The sequence below is a fragment of the Cibotium barometz genome, chromosome 60 (assembly GCF_041138505.1).
Source record: "Cibotium barometz isolate CiBa-2024 chromosome 60, ASM4113850v1, whole genome shotgun sequence".
Taxonomy (NCBI): Eukaryota; Viridiplantae; Streptophyta; class Polypodiopsida; order Cyatheales; family Cibotiaceae; genus Cibotium; species Cibotium barometz.
Genome location: NC_141105.1, coordinates 26,125,317 through 26,145,139, shown reverse-complemented (window position 1 = coordinate 26,145,139; position 19,823 = coordinate 26,125,317). Strand labels below are relative to the sequence as shown.

Genomic DNA, 19,823 nt, shown 5'->3' with positions numbered 1-19,823 from the left:
GGAAGACCACACTCGCTGAATGGTTTACATGCAATGCACAATATCCTCATGCAAATGACACTCTACTGTACACTAATTTCCCTCAATACTGGGTTTGGAAATCAACCTTGAAGAAATGGACTTAAAGGAAGTGTGGAAACGACGGTAGCACACACACAAGTCAACAACTAGTTTCTATTAGGTATAGGGTTAGAACCTTTCCTTGTAGAGAATGAAAATTCAAAACCCCGCTCTTGCCAAAAAAGAAAAAGAAAAAGAAAAGATCAATACCCGACATTTTTTTGTTCCGAAGAGATTACTCACACCACAGTGTCTTGTAGAGAAGGGAAGAGACACCACGCCGTCTTGTAGAGAAGAGAAGAGAGGAGAACTTTTTAACGTCATAGGAAACTATCCCAAGAGACCAAATTGATCTATCCGACAAGATTTGAACTCAAGACCGAGACCTTTGATTCAAGAGGGAAATGAGCTAACCAATCTACCACACATAACTTGACACACCATCCTTGGCTAGAGTGTTTGCGGCCCCACTCGTGGGGAAAAGAAAAGGAAAAAACTAAAACGTAGGAAAATGTATATTACTTTAAATAAGGGCGATGGAATTCTTTTCACCCGTTTGCTTTAAATTGGGCTAGTGGCCTACTAGTAGTCAATGGTTGGAACTTTTAAACCGTTTAAAAATCACGTCAGTTGACAGAAACGTTCGAACACCCTAATTCTGCGAAAGCTCATTCTGATTTCTAAATAATCACATATATTAAAAAACATAAAAAGAGCGTCACATCAACACATACATCGATTCGTTGAGTAAATGCCAGCTCAGGCGCCAAGCTGGCACGTGGACAGTGATGTTATCCGTACACAAGAGGAGGAGGGCTATGGTGAAGAGGCTCAGCCAGAGGGGTGGCGATGGTGAGCTTAGGGAGAAACGCGATGATGCAGTGTGTTGGCCAAGGCCATGGCCACAGTAACAGCCCGCGTGATGTCCCCCCCCTGCTTGAGCAGCTGGCCGGCGACGGGCGTGGCGTCGTGCTTGTGCAGCTCGTCGGAGCAGGTGTCCTGGAAGGTGAAGGAGGCGCTCAGAGAGACCTGTGCATCCATGACCTGCGCGCGCAGGGCGTGCCCCGCCGGGTTTAGGTGTGAGAGGCGCGCTATGGAGAGGCGAAGCTGGTCCATGGAGTTGTCCATGAGATCGATGCAGTCGGCGAGGGCGCCAGCGTAGGCGGGCGGGGCGGAGTGCGGCGTGAGGCGTGAGACATGGAGGGCCATGTGGTAGGTGGTGTTGGTGAGACCGAGGGCGAAGGAAGAGACGACGGCAATCTGGCGACTGAGAGGGGCGGAAGGGGAGGAGGAGAGGATTTGGGAGCAAAGCTGGGGGTAAGGGGTGGTTTTGCAGGAGGCGGGGGGAGGGGAGGAGGAGGAGGCAGCGCTAGGGACACGGGTATGGCGGTGTTGATATTGCTGGTGGTGCTGCCCACGGATGCGATGATGGGAGGAGGAGGAAGCAGAGACCATGGCAGCGGCCAGCAGAGGCAAGAAGAAGCAGAGTGAGGGGTAACTAGGAAAAGCCATGGCTGTCTACCACAAAAGGAACTCTACCTCTTCACAGAACAAGACTCTCTGAGGAGGACTCACACATCAAAAAGAGCAACGACTCTCACTCTTCCGTAGCCTTAGTTAAATTAGCACCACCGTTTGCCTACCTTTGCCTGTACCTATAGAGAGCCCAAAAAAAGAAAAAAAGAAACATGGAGCCCATGCAAAGTCTCCATAAAGTCATAAAGTGACCATGGTTTTACACTTCCACAATTTAATCCTTGGGCCCTTGCACCCATCCTTACACTCAACACCCTACCCTTTTTCCACCACGAGGTAGGTTGCATGCAATTGAAAAATGTTGCAATCTCATTTTCACACCTCGGAATCACGTGGAGAATTCCTTGTTCGCCCAAAAAGCTACTACCTCATTGACATTATGTTTACCCATTCACACAAATTGTTCACACCGCGAATTTATGCACGCTACATGTTACAATATTATGGTCACATGCCCAAACTCGATTCAGAACATCGGTGCTTCCCCCTCTAGCCAATTGTTTGGCCTAATGCCTCGACCGTCGGGGTGTCCAATTGCTCAACTTGTTGTTTTCTAGAGCCATTCTAGTGTGAACTTTTTTCATTTGTGCTCCCTAATAACTCTAGCTTTGCATGCTCAATAGTTCTCCACTTCACCTCTACCAAATGTCTCCATTCATGAGGCACCTCATCATCACATCCCCCTTTATTAAGTGAAAACAAATTTCACCCTCTATAATCCTATATGACATTTTACTTTTTCGTAATAGGCAATGGTTACAACTAGGCCATGCATGTCTCATGATCATCAAGGCTGCATGGAGTAATCATATGCTTCTAGTTAGATGGAGTGCATAGTTTATTGCTAATGTGAGAAAAGTTCAACTATAATCACAATACAAGTGAGACCATTACTCCAAAGGTCCATCAAGCACACCTTCTAAAAGAACCCCTCTTTTTGTTGATGCTGCATGGAGTAATCATATGCTTCTAGTTAGATGGAGTGCATAGTTTATTGCTAATGTGAGAAAAGTTCAACTATAATCACAATACAAGTGAGACCATTACTCCACAGGTCCATCAAGCACACCTTCTAAAAGAACCCCTCTTTTTGTTGATGCTCATAGAGCTACCTAGGATGTATTGATTTGATTGTTATGTAGCCTTAGCTGGATTTATTCCCCATGTGACCCTTCTATAGCTAGCTAATGAAAATCCAACAAAGAAATGCCGCTCAATGTGTCAATGTTATGAAATTATCTCATGGGACGAGAAGAGTTGACACATCAACCACCATTGCTTTGTTGGATCTCCATTATTTAGCCAACCAACATCATTCAAGTGGTTATACGTCTCATTATGTAAAGGGTCTTAGTATAGTGATAAAATAAATGAACATAAATGATATTGAATTTCATGTGATGCCAATATCACTCTTCATATACATAGTATCTCATAGATTTTAGAGTGCAAAACTAATAGCAATTGTGCCTAGGTCTTTTAATTTGTCATCCACACATACCATAAACTTTACAAATCCTTGCTCATGAGAAAAGATTATTGAAGATTTTTTGATCAAGTTCCACATACATACATACATACATACATGCATATACATACATACATACATATGTGTGTGTGTGTGTATATACATACATATATATATGTATGTATGTTTGTATGTATACATATATGCACATATATATGTATTATACATACAAACATACATATATATACATGTATGTATATATGAATATATATACATGCATACATACATACATACATACATACATGTGTATGTATATATACATACAGACATACATACATACATACATGCACACACACACACATGTATGTGTGTGTATGTATGTATGTATGTGTGTGTGTATATATATATATATATATATATATATATATATATATATATGTATGTATGTATGTATGTATGTATGTATGTATGTATGTATGTATGTATGTATGTGTGTGTGTGTGTGTGTGTGTGCGCACGCGCGCGCGCGTTAAGTCTCGACTAGCCTCATAGGAGTGGAGGGCTAGTTGAGGAGGTAACCCTAGAGGTGGAATCTCCATTTCCCTATAAGGATTCCTAACAACAATCACAACACTCCACCAACATTTGATGCCTTTTGGCATATAACGCATCACATAGTTGTTTACACTTTAACCCTTCCAAGCACAATGAAATCAGCCTACTTTGGCTCAGTTTTTCCTCAATGGGGCACCTAATGTTCAAGTTCTTAAGATGATTAATGGAGTCTCTCACCATTTTATGTTCAAGACACTTGAATTGGTAAAGTTGAGTTACTAAGCTATGCTTTACAAAATGGCATCGGTGTTTCTTCTTATTTCTGAGATTATGTGAGTTCTAAATTTGGCCTCTATTGGTTCTTTTTCTATAACTAGCTTAGGAGCCATTTGTCAATGGCTATGTGCATAGGTTCCATTTTGGGAGTTACCTAAGTATAGGATGGTCCCACATATCCATAGGCTAGAACCCCAAAAGATGCTTCTCTTGGTTGTTCTAGGGGGTACAAAGCCTGAATATGTCATTGGATATCCATATAATGGTGCTCTATGAGTTGTTTTCGTACACTTGAGGCTCTATATTCTTAGCCCTACACTCTATATTCTTAACTCTGCACTCTTATGGTTCCTTGTTCTAATTGAATTGGCACTACTAGTTCAACTAGGGTCACCGACCTCGTTCTATCAAAAGGCTCTCGCCTAATGGTTCTCGTCCTTGTGGAAGTTTAATGTTTCTCCGATTTTGGGTCTAATGTGAAGGGAAGCCTTACTTCGGCTTCGGTGTATCTACAATTTGTTTCCCGTATGGAGTAAAAAGAAAATTCTCCCCTTATCATCATTGTTGTGCTTCCTAGCCTCGAGGTGATTTCCTCGGGAGGGGTCCTCACTTCACTTGACCTCAAAGTCCTATGTTTTGTGTTGGATGGGAAAACTCCCCCTTGCCCAGACCTTTCCGTCCTTCTCACTTCCTTGGCCACTGTTGGGATGTATGTGATGTCATCCTCATCCACATATGTTGTTTGATCAACTGGTGGGATGAAAACTTGTGGTTTTCGTCTGCATCCCTCTAGCATCCAAAAACTTGTGGTTTCCCTCGACATCCCTCTATATGTTAGTGATGTTGAAGAGGTAGCCCTAGGCATCCTCATATTGGCCTATACTACCTTGATTGACTCCAACTCTCCTAAGAAAGAATCTATCTATCACATTCAGAGGTTAAGTCACGATTGGCTTCGTCCGAGCTCTTGAACTCTCATGGACTTTATGAGGTCCATATGCTTGTGTTGGCACACCAAATGGTCGAATACTAGAGGAGTCTTGTGTTGGGATGTTCATATTTCCCTCTAGATCTACATAGAACTCGTGTTTGACATGTGAAGTGACGAAACTTTTGGGTTATCCAAGATCTTTGGTTCATGCCCAAGCATAGTCGGAAGTGACCATCACTCGAAGAGCACCCCATTATGGTCAACCAGGCAATGATTCGACTTGATCTCAAATGCATAAGCACTTGATCCAGCACCAGAATTGCTTTGTAAAATTTCTTTTTGTGATGATTTTATGATTTTGAGTTTTTTATATTCTTTTTTGTAATATATTATATTTTTAAACGATTTATGTAATATGTTTGTAGTATATTTGTATTTTTAATGGTATTTTTAATAATATATTTATTTTTTAAAATAATTTTGATAAAAAATAATAAACTTACATAAGAAAATTAAAAAACATGTATGATGCATATAAGCAATACAATTATGAATTCTTTTTGTCTTTTCTTGTTTTTCCACCCTCTAGAATCCAATTAGATTGGTGATCCAAGGTAACAAAGTATTTTTAGGATGCACATACATATGGGATGAGCCTAGGCACATGGACTTAGGGTCATTTACACCGGGGATTAAGGCACAAGGCATGCATGTGCTCTAGGACTATGAAACCTTATTGAACCTTGATATACCTTTTGATATCTTTGGACTATCATTACACTTTACTTTTCATTGTTCTTAGTGTTAATCTCTCAAGCTTTCCTTAATCCAAGCTAATTAGGCTATTCTCAAGCTAATCTAGATGTTACTTTCTTTCATTGGTATCAGAGCTCTTAGCTTAGATCCTTGCTTAGAGAGTGATTAAAAGATTAATCATTTTCACATGATTGTTAATCCAATTTCTCAAAATACATTTTCTTGATTATGATTAGTGTTAATCATTTTTAGAATTGATTTTTACACAGTTTCATATTTGCTAATTTCTTGATTTGAGAAGATTAGTAATGAAATTTATGTTAATCATTTTTAAATTTATATTAATCAATATTTTTAGAACCCTAATCCACTTTATTGCTTGATTTCTTGAAGTTCTTAATCTTCTTGATCTTGATTTCTTGATTTCTTGAAATTTACTTGATTTTTAAAATTAGGCTTTATAGAAATTTTAGCACCACTATTGAGTGATTTCTTGCATTATCTTTCTTAGGGAGCATACTTTTTCAAAGATTAATCCTTAGAGCCCTCATTTCTTCACGATTGAAACCCTAGATTAATCCTTAGAGCCCTCATTTCTTCACGATTGAAACCCTAGATTACCAAATCTTTGAGTTCTTGAAAGAATATTGTAAGAAGAAGGTTGATGTGTAGAAATTTGAATCAGTTTCAAGGTTGCTGTGCAGAATCTTGGTGTAGTTTCAAGAAGTATGCAGAATACAGTTGTTGTGCAAATCCAAGTACAAAGTTAAAGATTCAAGTGCAGAGTTGAAGAATAGTGAAGATCTGTCTCAAGATCAGTGCAGAATTGGAGATTATAATGCAGAGTACTATTTTGTTGTGCAAATCTACAGTACATAATATAGCAATTTATAGCCTATGCAAAGTTTATTGTGTTGAAATAATATTTTAATATAGAACAACAATAGTACATGCTTCTTGATCAAAATCCTTCTAATCTTACAAAGAAGTTAGACAAAGGTTGCAAATCTATTGTCTTGGTACAAATCTATATAGAATAGCATGAATCTTGATGTATTGCAAGTAAAGGCAGCAAGAAAAGTGTTGAGAAGACACTGTTTCACAAGCACACATTGTGGATTATAGCATTTTAGTACATTTTTCATCAAGAAAATGTATGGCATGCTATTCTATTATAGGTCTAGGCATTAGTGTTATGTAGAGAGCATGTTGATGAATAATTGATGCAAGCTTAACAATTTCAAGTGCAGTAATTCAGAAACTTAGCTTGCTAACAACTGTGTTTACAAGTATGGCCCGACTAGGAATTAAACCCAGTCCACTGGTGTGAGCCCCAGTGTGCCCCATACACCACAGGGTTCAAACACATGATGCAAGTATAGTTCTTATGGTACAAGTGTTGTGATTTACCCAAATTATGCAAGACTTATGCGAGTCATTTCAGAGTTTTAAGCCATTTCAAAGTTTTTAGAAAGCATTGATATTTGAAGCTTGGCAAGGCAACAACAATCTACAAGTCAACAATAAAAAGGAAGTTCAAATAGACCTACAGCTTATGCCTTACTACAAAATCATCAACAAGGATGGCAACCCTTACATCCAAGTCAAGAAGTTCAAAAAGAAGAAAAAAGTCAAGGATGTAGTGGTCTGAATCTTAGGATGTAGAACTGTGCATCTTTGCTAAGGCCTAAAATGGAGGCATAAATCAATTAATTGGTGTCAGCTTAAAGCCATACAAGATTATGGCTATGGACATGATTTACCCTTTATAGCACTTGGCCATAGTCGTGATCTACACTGACTAGTTTCAAGTTTCAAGCGATCTACACTTTCAAGTGTGAAAGTGGGGTTTCTTTTTGGTCCTTGCATCTTAGCCGATAATGCCCTTGTCATCTCAGCAGAGGAGACCTACCATGAGAAACTCTCTCTTCCTCTCCTTTCGTCTCAACAATCAGTCAATTAGACACGCCTAAGCAACATCAAAAAAATGGGCAAGAAGGTGTTCAATGCATACACTTGGGGCTTTTTTAAAGCCATTGTTCACACGCTTAGTGCTTTGTGAGTGTGTTTACACATATTGTGTGCTTTGTGGGGAGTGTTCACATGTAGCTATGGGTGTTTCGTATTACCTCTATCCGTCTTATGATCGAAACTATATACACCATCATCGCCATCGACATCATTTTGATTCTATTATTGATTGCATGAGATCAACTCTGGCATTATTTTTGTGGTTATGGGATCGCTACTTTGACTTGCCATTTTGTGCTTTGTATCACATATCTTTCGTCGCTTTCATGCATACCTTTGGCACTTTGAGACTTAGACCTCTAAACCTTCACTCGCCGTCTTCATGCTATGATGCGACGGATTACTCATGCCATCAATGGTTGTTTGAGCTCGAGGCACATTGATACCTGATCACTAGAGGTATTTGTTTGATGAGGGGAGTGTACATGACAGATGGTCCAGATGTTGTGGTCATCGTGATTTCATTATTTCATTGCTTTGTGACCTCAACACGGATGGTTTGGTATTGTTTACATGGGACGAGTCTTCTTATGGCACCTTGCTTGAGTGTCCCACACTTTTGAGCCGCTATGACTATTCCCAAGGATGTAGACTATGTCGACTCAGATTCAGATGACGATAGTGATCTGAATAAGAAATGCTCTAAAAATTCAGCGATCTGAATATCTTGATGATCCCAAGATTGGATCGCAAGCTAGGATATAGATACAATCTAAAGATAGGATTCACAATCAAAAAATGTCCATAATCTAAAAAAGAATTATGATGGTAGTTGCTGGCAGCACTGATTTTAATATACTTTTTATGTATTACATAGGTCCTTACTCAACTTTATACTCTCTTACAAGAGAATATTTTATTGGCAATTTGATAGCCCCCATTCTTTATGCTCAAGTTGTGGCAATGTAAAATATTTAGTGCAGATAGTCCCACATTAACCACTATTAGGACATGAATTTGACGATCTGGATTAGAATGGTATGGATCCTAATCGATGATCCAAAAGTTCTAGAGAATAGAAAGCATTTTTTTTATAATCATGGTTTTTCTTAATGTTTTTGGGTTTTTTGACATGATACGGTTGCTTAGCCAACACTCAATGTCAGGATTTTCAACTGCTTAGCCAAACGCTCAATAGAAAGCACATTTGTTTTACAATCGTGGTTTTTCTTAATGTTTTTTGGTTTTTTGACATGATAGGGTTGCTTGCCCAACACTAAATGTCATGATTTTCAAGTCATTTTAATAAAAAAACAACAACTATAAAGATTAATGTCTTGATTAAGCTAATCTTGGTAAAAATTTATAAAAAATGCTAATGTCCTAATTAGTCTATGGCAAGGAATCAATTGTATTATAATGTTATACCAAAGGTTAGCACTTGCTTGAATTGGTTTTCATGGTAAATCAAACATGTTGATTGAACTCATGTTGAAGATAATATTAGCAAGAAGTAATGTTGATTAACTTAATCACATAATTATTAACGTAAGCAAGGCATACTAATGAGAATAAGAGAGTGTACTTCCATTATATGAGTGCCTCATTATATAAGCTGAGTACAAGAGTGATTAGATCAAGCTTGATTGTTAATAAAGTTTCATGATTCTTTGCATAATTCTCTCCATGATTCTAGCCTCCATATTGTCCTCCACTATTCTAGGTGCAAAAGTCTACATAGGTGGCCACATTGAATGATGTCTGGCTCCTTCTATACAACTCATGGATTCTAGCCTCCATATTCTCTTCTACTATTCTAGGTGAAAAAGTCAACAGAGTTGGCCACATTGAATGCTATTTGGCTCCTTCTACAACCATGGATTCTTCCATGTTTACTAGCACCTTGAGATCGTTACTGTAAGGTGATTATATAACTTTATAACCTGAGAACATAATGCCCTTAGGCCCATGATATTTTGGTGTTTTTTTCAACACCCTTCCTCAACGAAATATCCATAACTATAGATGATGACAATGCTAATCCTAGTTACAACTTACAACCAATGATGGTTATGATAGCCATGCTGGTGCATGTAGGTCTTACCTCAATTAGGCTTACAATGTTAGTTATGATGGTTGATGTTAGAGATCTAGTTATGATAGCCATGCTGGTGCATGTAGATCTTACCTCAATTAGGCTTACAATGTTAGTCATGATGGTTGATGTTAGAGATCTAGTTATGCTTACATTAAGTTTAGGATAGAGGGTAGACTTCTAGGTGGGCTGGTTTTGTTAGGCTTAGAAAGCCCAACTATACTCAATGTAGTTGGCCATGGTGGTGGGTGAGACTTGTTCTTTCTCCTCAGCTTCTTCATCGGATTCTACTTCACCTACAAGTTAGGCCTTTTGGGCCTTGTTTCTGTAAAAATAATATTTTTCTTTGTAGTTGGGTTTCCCGTAGAGGTTACAAGATTTGAGAAATCCTTTTTCACTTGAGCTCCCTTGGAGAAAGTCTTGAATCCAACTTTCTTAAATGAACCACTTTTGTTGTAGAAAGCTCCGTCTTGGATGTTGTTCCCCACAGCTTGATTTTCTTTTCTTCCTCTAAGAGTTATGCTTCTATCTCCATAAGATTTGGAGAAGGAATGTTGGTGAGGGTGGTTACTATGTTTCCATAGTCTTTATGTGGAAGAATCTTTAAGAGCATTGCAATGCATACATCCTCATCCATATGAGTTTTTATACCCCAATGGAGTAAGTAAGCTCTTCATGTAGTTTAGGTGTGCAAGCATAGAATCTCCAGAGTTCATTTTCAGTTAAAAATATTTGATTTGATTTTGGAACTCTTAGCTTGTGTGTCAACAAAGAGATTTTCTAGCTCTTCCCAATCCTCAAATGAAGTGTCCTTACCATCTAAGTGATGGATGAATTAGTGACAATCCCAAGGCAATAATGGTGAGGGCCTTCTCGTCTTTGTTAATCCAAAGTGTTTCATCATCCCTAGTGATAGGTTTTTTCTCCTTGCCATTTACTACACTCCACAAGCCCTTCTTCATTAAGATGAATTTGATTTTAGTTTCCCATGTGTGGAAGTTCATCCCATCAAGCTTGAAATCCACTCATGTTCCCATGATTTGTGAATGAGGTAGTGTGGTCTTACCACAATCTAGTAGACCAATGACACTGTCTAAACCCCTTTACAAATGGTTTTGATTAGTACTAAATAAATAAATGCCACACACTCCCAAAGCATTAAAATAGATAATAAATTGATTTGGAGTGGATATTTGGAGCACCAAATCAAAGGGATTTTATAATTTGAGATGATAGAGAGCTGTAGTAGATCCCAAATGGTATGAATAAACCCTTAATGGTTCTAGAAAATTGAGATTAGTGTTGATCAAATTGATTAGTAAAGGCAATTTTTTATTTGCACTACTGAGAATGGGTTAACTTGGAGAGTGAAGTCAAAGTAGAAAATGATGGGTCTTTTACAAAATGAACATAAACCAAGTAATAGCAACAACCACCATTGATGAGATTTAAGCTCATAAACATAAGATTAACCACTCTTAATTAAGCTTAATCTCACTTTTACCAAATATGCGCTCTATGAATGCCACAAGCCTACACTGGTCACACCAATCAACAAACTGACACCACCATTATGTTTGGAATGCTTGAAAAACCTTGGGGCTAAGAGGAATTAACCAATTTTGAAGGATAAAGTTCAAGATCTATGTTTTCCTCAGAAAAAATGCGCCATTTTGAATGCATGCTACCAGCGTTGGAGCAAAGTGAAAGTCCAGTCATCATGGCTAGCTATCTATCCACATCTGGTAAAAAATGGGCCTTCTTCATGTCAGTTTTTTGAGGCATCTAACTTGCTGATCATCATATACCAAACTAGTTACAAATCAAACCTCAAGTCAAAAACGGGCATATGTAGCATGTTTAACAGGGCTATTGATATGGGCTCTAGGCATAGATTGGCAAAATACATGCTACTCTCTCATTACATGTCCATGCCTGTGCTGATTTGAGGATGCAAACAGAGTCACTTTAGTATGTGGTTTCACAGCATTGTGCCAAATACACGTAGCTACATCGTGTCAAATCTTCAATTATTTTGACTAGCCAAGGCTGATATAAATAGAAATTCAGTGAAACCTAGTCTAGTTTGGAAGATAACAAAGAAAACTCCCCCAGAAGCAAAAGCCCTGTTTGCAACTAAGTGGTTGATGGTTGGGCATAAACTTGATGCCTGTACAAATGTGTATGAGGACTGCAAATACAAAAACCTACAAATACACAAAATCTCACATGCCACCAGCTAAAATTAGGGCATTCTTGAAGCCGCTCAAATCCTGCTCGGACACATTGGTCAAAATATGCAAAAACACAACCTGGCCATGTTTACAATAGGTCAATTGAAGCTGCTAATGGTGGCGGATGGATAAAATTTTTGTACTAAGCAACCATTCAACATGACCAATGAGCCTACCAAATCTCTTCCAATTCTGACCACTGGAGGCGGCGGGACTCGCTTTATTAGGATGTAAGTTCAATTTGGTATTACACGGCTTGTTTTTTTGGATTAATGATGGTAATTGATTTTTTTCAAGCTTAACTTATGGCCTTCTATCATTTCCCACTTTTTGATTGATTTTGGTTATTTTTGGACTATTTTTCAACAATTTTAGCTATTTTACTTCATTTTTTGGTCATAAAAACTATTTTTGCATATGAGTTGAGTTTATTATTAAAATTCACTCAATAACCAGCCACAAAGCAATTGACTGCTTCCCTTCACCCTACATTTTTCTCTTAAACACTATGATTCTTCACTCTACTAAGCCGAGATTGCTTGTAGCCTATTGGCACACTATGCATGCCTGCATACTGTGATTTTTGAAGATTTTCATCCTGAAGCTTGCAGAAAGAAAATTGATTTGCTTCTTCACTCTCCTCATCCCTGAATTGCAAAACTACTGCTAATTAGCATCAAATTGCAGGCCCGGTAAGCCAGTTAACCGGATATAAGCTCTCTTTTGCATATTTTACTCATAAAATGGATTTTCTCACTTGATTGCAATCAAAGATTTTGGGATGAACCTAAACCTAAATTAATTATCACATCTCAACATATTTTCAACCTTGCTTATGCCTTTTGATCTACTGTTAGCTTTGATTTGCTATTTTCTGTAAATTTCTATGAAAAAGTGTTTTTTCGGCAAAAAATTTGAGTTGAATTGTATCAATTACTGCTTTTTGATTTCAAATTCATGGCTGGTCATTGAGGATTAAGTCTATGCATTTCGTATATCTTACTTTTACATATTTCAATCAAATTGCGACATTCATTCTTGGTATGACCAAGTTTTCCACAGTGATAGCATCTTGGAAGTTGAGATCTTGATTGATTTGTCCATTGAAATCTCCCACCCTTTGAAATCTCCCACCCTTTGTATACAGTGCTTGCTCACTTGAATGTGATTTGAATGATTCTTTATCTTTGAATTTGGATTCAAGTAGAGATGATTCTACATCTTGAAGTTTAGTGTTGGGCACATTTTTAAGTGTAGCAACAATTGATTCATAAGGTTCTTTGTCAACACTTTTTAGCAATACATCAATAGATTCATCTTCCTCAATGACTTTCTTTAATGCACTAAGTTATTGTTTAATACCTTTGAATTTATTGATGTGTTGTGCCATGGTTTCAGTGAACTTCTTGTCGAGCTTGTAGAACTATATGAGGGTTGATTTGAGCTCTTTGAGTTGGTGCCGAAAATCTTGTTGAGTTCCTACCATGCCAACTTGGCATCCTTGATGCCAGAGCAATGTGACTAATCACATCATCATCAAGATTTTGAGCGATGAGGCCCAATGCTTTATTGTTTTGAAGTGGCTTAACCTCCACTTCCTTATCCTCAATAAGGTGCCAAAGCTCCTTACGCATAAGCAAGTACATGGTCTTGCTTTGCCATGTGTAAAATCCATCACCATTAAACCTTGAAATAACTTCAACACGTTCCATACTGAGAAGGTCTTACTAACAATATTTTATTTTGCTTTGTTATTAGCAGTGTCTAATCTCACACAAGTTTGTAGTGTGAAGGTCGGGAAGGTCTTTTCATGTGATAATGATTCACGGCCAGTGTCTAGTCCTAGTACAAGGATGATTAAAAAAATCTCTTCAATTTTAGTAATGCAAGAGAATGCAATGATTTTTGATATAAAAGAGAACTTCCCACACCCCAATGTGAAGTGCCTAAGGTCAGATGGAGGGGGAGAGTACTTCTTCAATGAATTCTCTGATTTTTTGTGAAAGAATGGCATTCAAAGATAGTTTACATGTAGATACACTCCGCAGCAAAATGGGGTTGCTGAGCAGAAAAACAAGCACATTGCAGAGATAGCGCGAGCATTGATGATGGAGAAGAATATGCCACATAGCTATTGGGCTAAAGCTATTTCTGCACTAGTTTATATCATGAAGAAGTCTCTTATTGCAGCCATACATGATGTAGCACCAGAGAAGAAACTCACTGGCAAGAAACCTGATCCGTCTCACTTGAAAGTTTTTGGATACATTGCCTATGTGCATGTGCCATATGAGTTGCATACGTAGCTAAATCCAAAAGTAAAAAAATGTGTGTTTATTGGATATTCCCTTGAGCAAAAGGGATATAGATGCTATAACCATACTACATGTGAGTTGAGGGTAAGCAGAGATGTTATGTTTGATGGAATGAGTAGTTGATATGCTACTAAAACAGATGTTGTTGGGGTTGATATAACTAGAAATGTAATTGCACAGAATGCAAGTCAGCAATCACAGTCATTGAGTGGACTTGGAGTCCTCTTGTGTTGGGTCTATTGATAGACCATGGAGTGGCAGGCTGTGTCAAAACACCGGTTCTGAAAATGTAGTTCGTACATCACATAAAGGCAAAGAGAAGGTTGGAGAGCCTCTTGGTATACCTGGAATTTCTGCAGGTAATTCTTTTATTTTTGATAGAGAGTCTAGTGGCTCATAGCAGAGTCTTGATGAAGAGCTTGGGACTTTAACTATTAGAACACATGGTGCAAGGAAGGCAAGAGAAGCTACAAAAACACCACGCAGTGATCATGGTCAATGCAGGCATAGGAGATCTAAAAGACATGTTGAGACAGGTTGACATATGATGATTATGTAGATCATCTTTATGGACAACACATGTCAAAGGAGATTTAGAAGACCTATTGATAGGGTGACATATGATGGTTATGTAGCTCATCATTATGCATATATGGCTAAGGTTGTGTAAGATATTGAACCCACATGTCTTCAAGAAGCTATTGGAAATGTAGATTGGGAGAAAGCCATGGATGACTAAAATTTTAACTTCGATAGATCTTCTGAATTTTCTCATTACCATCCACTTATATACATGGCCACCATAAGTGTTCACACTCACTTAAACTATGGCCGACTGGGCACTTTAGGCTCATAAGAGGCCTAATGCTATTACAATGACTAAGACCTTGGCCTCTGATTGCTACATTGAGAAAGAGGTTTTGACTGTCGAGGCACCCAAATCTGACTGGCACCTTCATAGTAGCCTTGAGCTACAAGTAGCTTCTTCTCTACCCACATTTTGATACTATGAAGATATCGAGATTATGGGAGTCTTGGTGGAATTTTCTTTAGGGTTGATGTGGAAGGTTTGGGGCCTTCCTTGACTTTGGTTGGCGTTGAGGCTGCAAGTTTGAGACTCATGGGCATTGTTTGGATGAGGTTAGAGTCTCTTGTGGAGTGGCTGTCGATGACGAGTCCTTTGAGCATGTGGTTGTCTTCTTTGGTGAGGTTTGTCGACAAAGATGCATAGATTTTGGAAGATTATGATCAGTGATACTATGGTTTCATTAAAAGATTGGTTTAAAGACAGCTGAATATGTGAAAAAGGCAATTTCATATTGGGTGTGTAAGTGGTGTGACTATCTTGAACTTTGCTTGAAGCACCGGCTAGGGGGCCTGGGAACTCTTTTCCCTGGTACCCGGGGCAAAACATAACAAATGCCTAAATGGATCCTATCACTACAGTGGTTGGGCGGTTGGCTAACCCATGGGATTGGATGGGGTTAGGCTGGACTGATGGATCCCTAAAATGAGAAGTAAATCCTAGATAACTCTTGTTCTATGGAAAAGAATCAACGGTTGTGCCTCTTGATGAGGAAAAAAGCATTGGACTCTATGATCCAAGTATTAGAATTCGTGGTGCTCATACTAGATCAACTATGTGGAGGAGAGAGACTCACAAAATACAAGAAAATATCTTGCTTATTAAGTTGCTCAAATACAACTAGGCTTCTTGCCCCATACAAATGCCTTTGGCATGTGCCTTTAAATAGGCTTGCTAGTGGCCTAGGGTTAGGTGGCTCCCTTAGGACCATTCACACCCACACACCTTCTACACCCTTGTTCACTAAGGCTCCAAGGCCTATATCTTAATACCCCCTCTCAATACCAGCCACCATGAAAAAATGTGCTTGGAATGGGTGGTATTGGACATATGAAAAAAAAAATGTGCCTTTATAACATTAGGCTTACAAGAATGTTCATGGTGGTGTGGTTATCGAGGACTCACAACTATGTTTTTAGAGCCTTAGAGGCTAATACAATGATGCCATCTAAGTCTTTATTTGATGTCGATGAAGATGTACACCTTAATGATGGTGCACCCCACTCTTTGTGCTTGCTTGACCTCTTGTAGTTGACATGCTTTGGACATACATGCCATTACTTCCACATACTTTCCACCTTGACCATTCTCACACAATGATCAAAGCAAGGCTACCACCCTTGCTTAAGTGGTTTGCACATAGATGTTCCTTCAACATGCTTGATGCTTTTCTGCATACCATACCTCCTCCATGGGCAATGAGGGAATTCCTTAGAGTAATGGTTATGAGGTAGATTTATATGGGAAAGGGAAATGGAGGGTCTTACCACTTGCCTTCTTATAGATTGGTCAAGGGCAGTGTCTACTCCTTGATTACAACAAAAGCTTTTGTGCATGTTGGTTACATGATACCCATTAGGGTTTGAAGGTACAAGCTTAATGAAAGTGGGTAAGTGGCTGAGGTAAATGCTCAAACCAATAAGGTACGTCATTCTTGGCTCAAGAAGGTGAGGGCATGGCTCATAATGTTGCCTATGCCTCTTACAAAGACAATGCCAAGAGATGCTTAAGAACATGACAAACAACAAGGTAGAGCACTTAGTGATGTTATGCTCAATCTTACAACTCATCTTAGAAGATGAAAAAGTTGAATATGCAGCGGAATAACATGCCTTGGGCTTGGGAAATGAGAGCATATAGCTTATGACATGCCTATGCCTCTTACAAACAAGAGCCTCAAGGGTGATACACAAAACCATTAAAGACGAGCACTTAGTTTACATGTGCCTAACTTTAAACCACTCAAGGAACTGAGTTTGTTGATGAAAAAACCAGAAAACTTCAACCTCTTTGGCTTATGGAATGAAGACAATGGCTTATGGTTGCACCATTTCTCCTTGGAAGCTTGCCAAGGTAAGCATAGAAGCGGGTTGACGATGAAGACTTATAATGTGGCACTTATGGTGTGTGCCCGGCCTCCAAATCGATGAATAAGAGCCTCCTTAGTGTTAAAGACCTCCTCCTTTAATGGTTATGACCACTATTAGTGTTAAGCAACACTATTAGTGCTTATAAGCACACTTTGAGAAGCTTTGTGCACTTGAAGTTGTTGATGAAGCTTGATGAGAATGAGGCTCATGAATACCTCATGGTGTATGGCTACCGCTTCAAACTCAAAAATAGGATCAGCAACAAGCCCTCACAAGAGCACTTAGGTGATTAGAGCACATAAGAGGAGATTAGTGAAAGAGAATCACTATTAACAAGCTTGAGCAAGCTTTCATGGAGAAGTCAAACAGTAGGCGCCTGGTTTTTCTCTTATTGTGAGAGCATGGAGCAGCCATTAGGGCTAAAAATAAAACTATAGACTCCTGAGGCTATGGGCTTCAAAATCCCATAGCCCACGCAGCCTATTATGCGCTACAGACATCGAATTCATGTACGACATCGACGACAGCCAGGAAACTATGCCGGCCTGCATAGGCGATAATGCTGCAACGGAGAGAGGGCAATTCGGCTGATGAGCTGTACAAAAATGTCCACTCGGATGTCCTCTTCACTTTCTTAGTTGAGAGCTCCCCAAGATTTTGCCTCCACAAGCTGCTAGAGCTCCTCCACTGGTAGGAGGTTCAACTCCACACAAGAAAAAAGTGATAAATTTGACCTATTCTACACCACAAAAAAGGCCTAATCAACCAAAGCTCTAGATACCATGTTAGAATTTGTGGTGCTCATGCTAGATCAACTATGTGGAGGAGAGAGACAAAATACAAGAAAATATCTCTCCTCAACTATGTGAAGGAGAGAGACAAAATACAAGAAAATATCTTGCTTATTAAGTTGCTCAAATACAACTAGGCTTCTTGCTCCATACAAATGCCTTTGGCATGTGCCTTTAAAAAGGCTTGCTAGTGGCCTAGGGTTAGGTGGCTCCCTTAGGACCATTCACACCCACACACCTTCTACACCCTTGTTCACTAAGGCTCCAAGGCCTATATCTTAATACAAGTCTCTTCCTTAATCTGACCTTGAGACTTACGGGTTCGGTGGGATTAGTTTGGTTAGTGAAGACCTTGACTACGTTAGAATAAAATATCCTGGAGAAATCACTTATCTCCTGGGCGAGGGAAGTCTTTTCAAGTTCGATTTTTGATGAACCGAGAGATTAGTCTGTTGTCCGGATATCTGTGGGCGAGGCCCCGAGTGAGAGGCTCATCCCGGGGCAAGAAGTGCTACTTCCGCTGCTAGCACCCCAAAATTCGATGCGCGGAGGGGGCAGGGATCCTTCAGCTGGTATCAAAGCAAATTGGCTAAAATGGATCAACCGCCGAGAAGCAAGAAATGTCAAAAATTTATGAAGCACTAGTAAAAGAATGTAATTAAGATGAAATTCATACAAATTGTGATGAAATTCATACAAATTCATATTCAGAATGAAGATTCATAAATTGGAAAGTGGGTCTTCAGATAGAAGTACCGCAATTGTATGGAATCCCTGACTTGCTTGAGGCCTAGATATGATGGCATTTACCTTATAGCTCTAAGGACCGTGACTACCCGTATATACCATGGGTATATATGCAGCTCTTTACTGACAACATATATGAGTAAATCTAAGACCTTGAAGTTATAAGAAAAAATGCCATCCACATGATGAATTCGAATGCTAGTTGATATGATTTTTGAATTCTGGTTTGAGAATTAATGAATTGATTTGGATTGTGATTGAAAGATGATGATTTCTAAATTTTGGTTGAAAGAAGATAAGTTGAATAAAGCCACAATGAGGATAAATGGAAAAAATCCCAATGATGATGTTAGTAACTGGAAGACGATTATGACTTCAGCAAATCACTATGAGATTAGTGGATTGTGCTGATAGATTGCTGTTGTTTGACCTTTGATCCAGTGGATCTAATTAAGGAATGACAAATTTAGAACTCACATAACTGAAATTTCCGTGGGGAATGTTCAGATAGATATTTTGGTCTAATGGATCATTATTGTGTTAAGGATATGAATGTTCTGTATATTCTGAATGAATTGTTCGTCGCGCTGATAATGAGTTTTGTATGTTCTTCTTGAAGAAGGGATTTTTATCCCAGGATTTTGTGTGGGTTGACCACCCCAGAATCAGTTGGATCTTAAGGTGAAAGAGTTTATCCTCCAGGTGCGAGATGAGGACATCTCACGTTTTTTAAGTGGGGTAGGATGTAAGATTCCTCCCTCCAGCTTTTGAGGTGTAAAGGTGTAAGAACCTCCCCTTTTGTTCTTGTAATTATTCCTCTCTCTGAAATAGAAGAAAGATCTTGTTTTACCCTGTTTTGGCCTAGAGAGAGATAATCCAAAATTGAAATATCTTTGGATATAAAAATCCTCCTAGTGTCTAAAATGGATTCCCTTGAAACAGAAGTTCAAAATGAATTTTCCAATGTGCATTAGGAATTAATTGAAAATGGTATAAGGGACCTTAGCCTAAGGGTCTACATTTTCAAAAAATTTTAGATTATGGTCCAATTAAGGTTCCAATGGGCCAACTGGATCAACCCAAGTGTTGGGATGAGATAAATCCAAGAGAATTAAAAGAAAATACCCAAAAAT

The 19,823-nt window shown here is 38.8% G+C and overlaps 1 protein-coding gene across 1 annotated transcript; it reads right to left on the bottom strand.

The window, feature by feature from the left end:
* Positions 1–737: 737 nt before the first annotated feature.
* On the bottom strand, positions 738–1,684 carry LOC147605175 (pectinesterase inhibitor 9-like). Its single transcript, XM_086794223.1, has one exon. The coding sequence runs from the start codon at positions 1,570–1,572 to the stop codon at positions 919–921; it is 654 nt and encodes a 217-aa protein (XP_086650349.1). The 5' UTR covers positions 1,573–1,684; the 3' UTR covers positions 738–918.
* Positions 1,685–19,823: the final 18,139 nt, after the last annotated feature.

Excerpts from the sequence above, each read along its gene's own strand:
- LOC147605175 (XM_086794223.1), bottom strand. The coding sequence starts at position 1,572 with ATGGCTTTTCCTAGTTACCCCTCACTCTGCTTCTTCTTGCCTCTGCTG.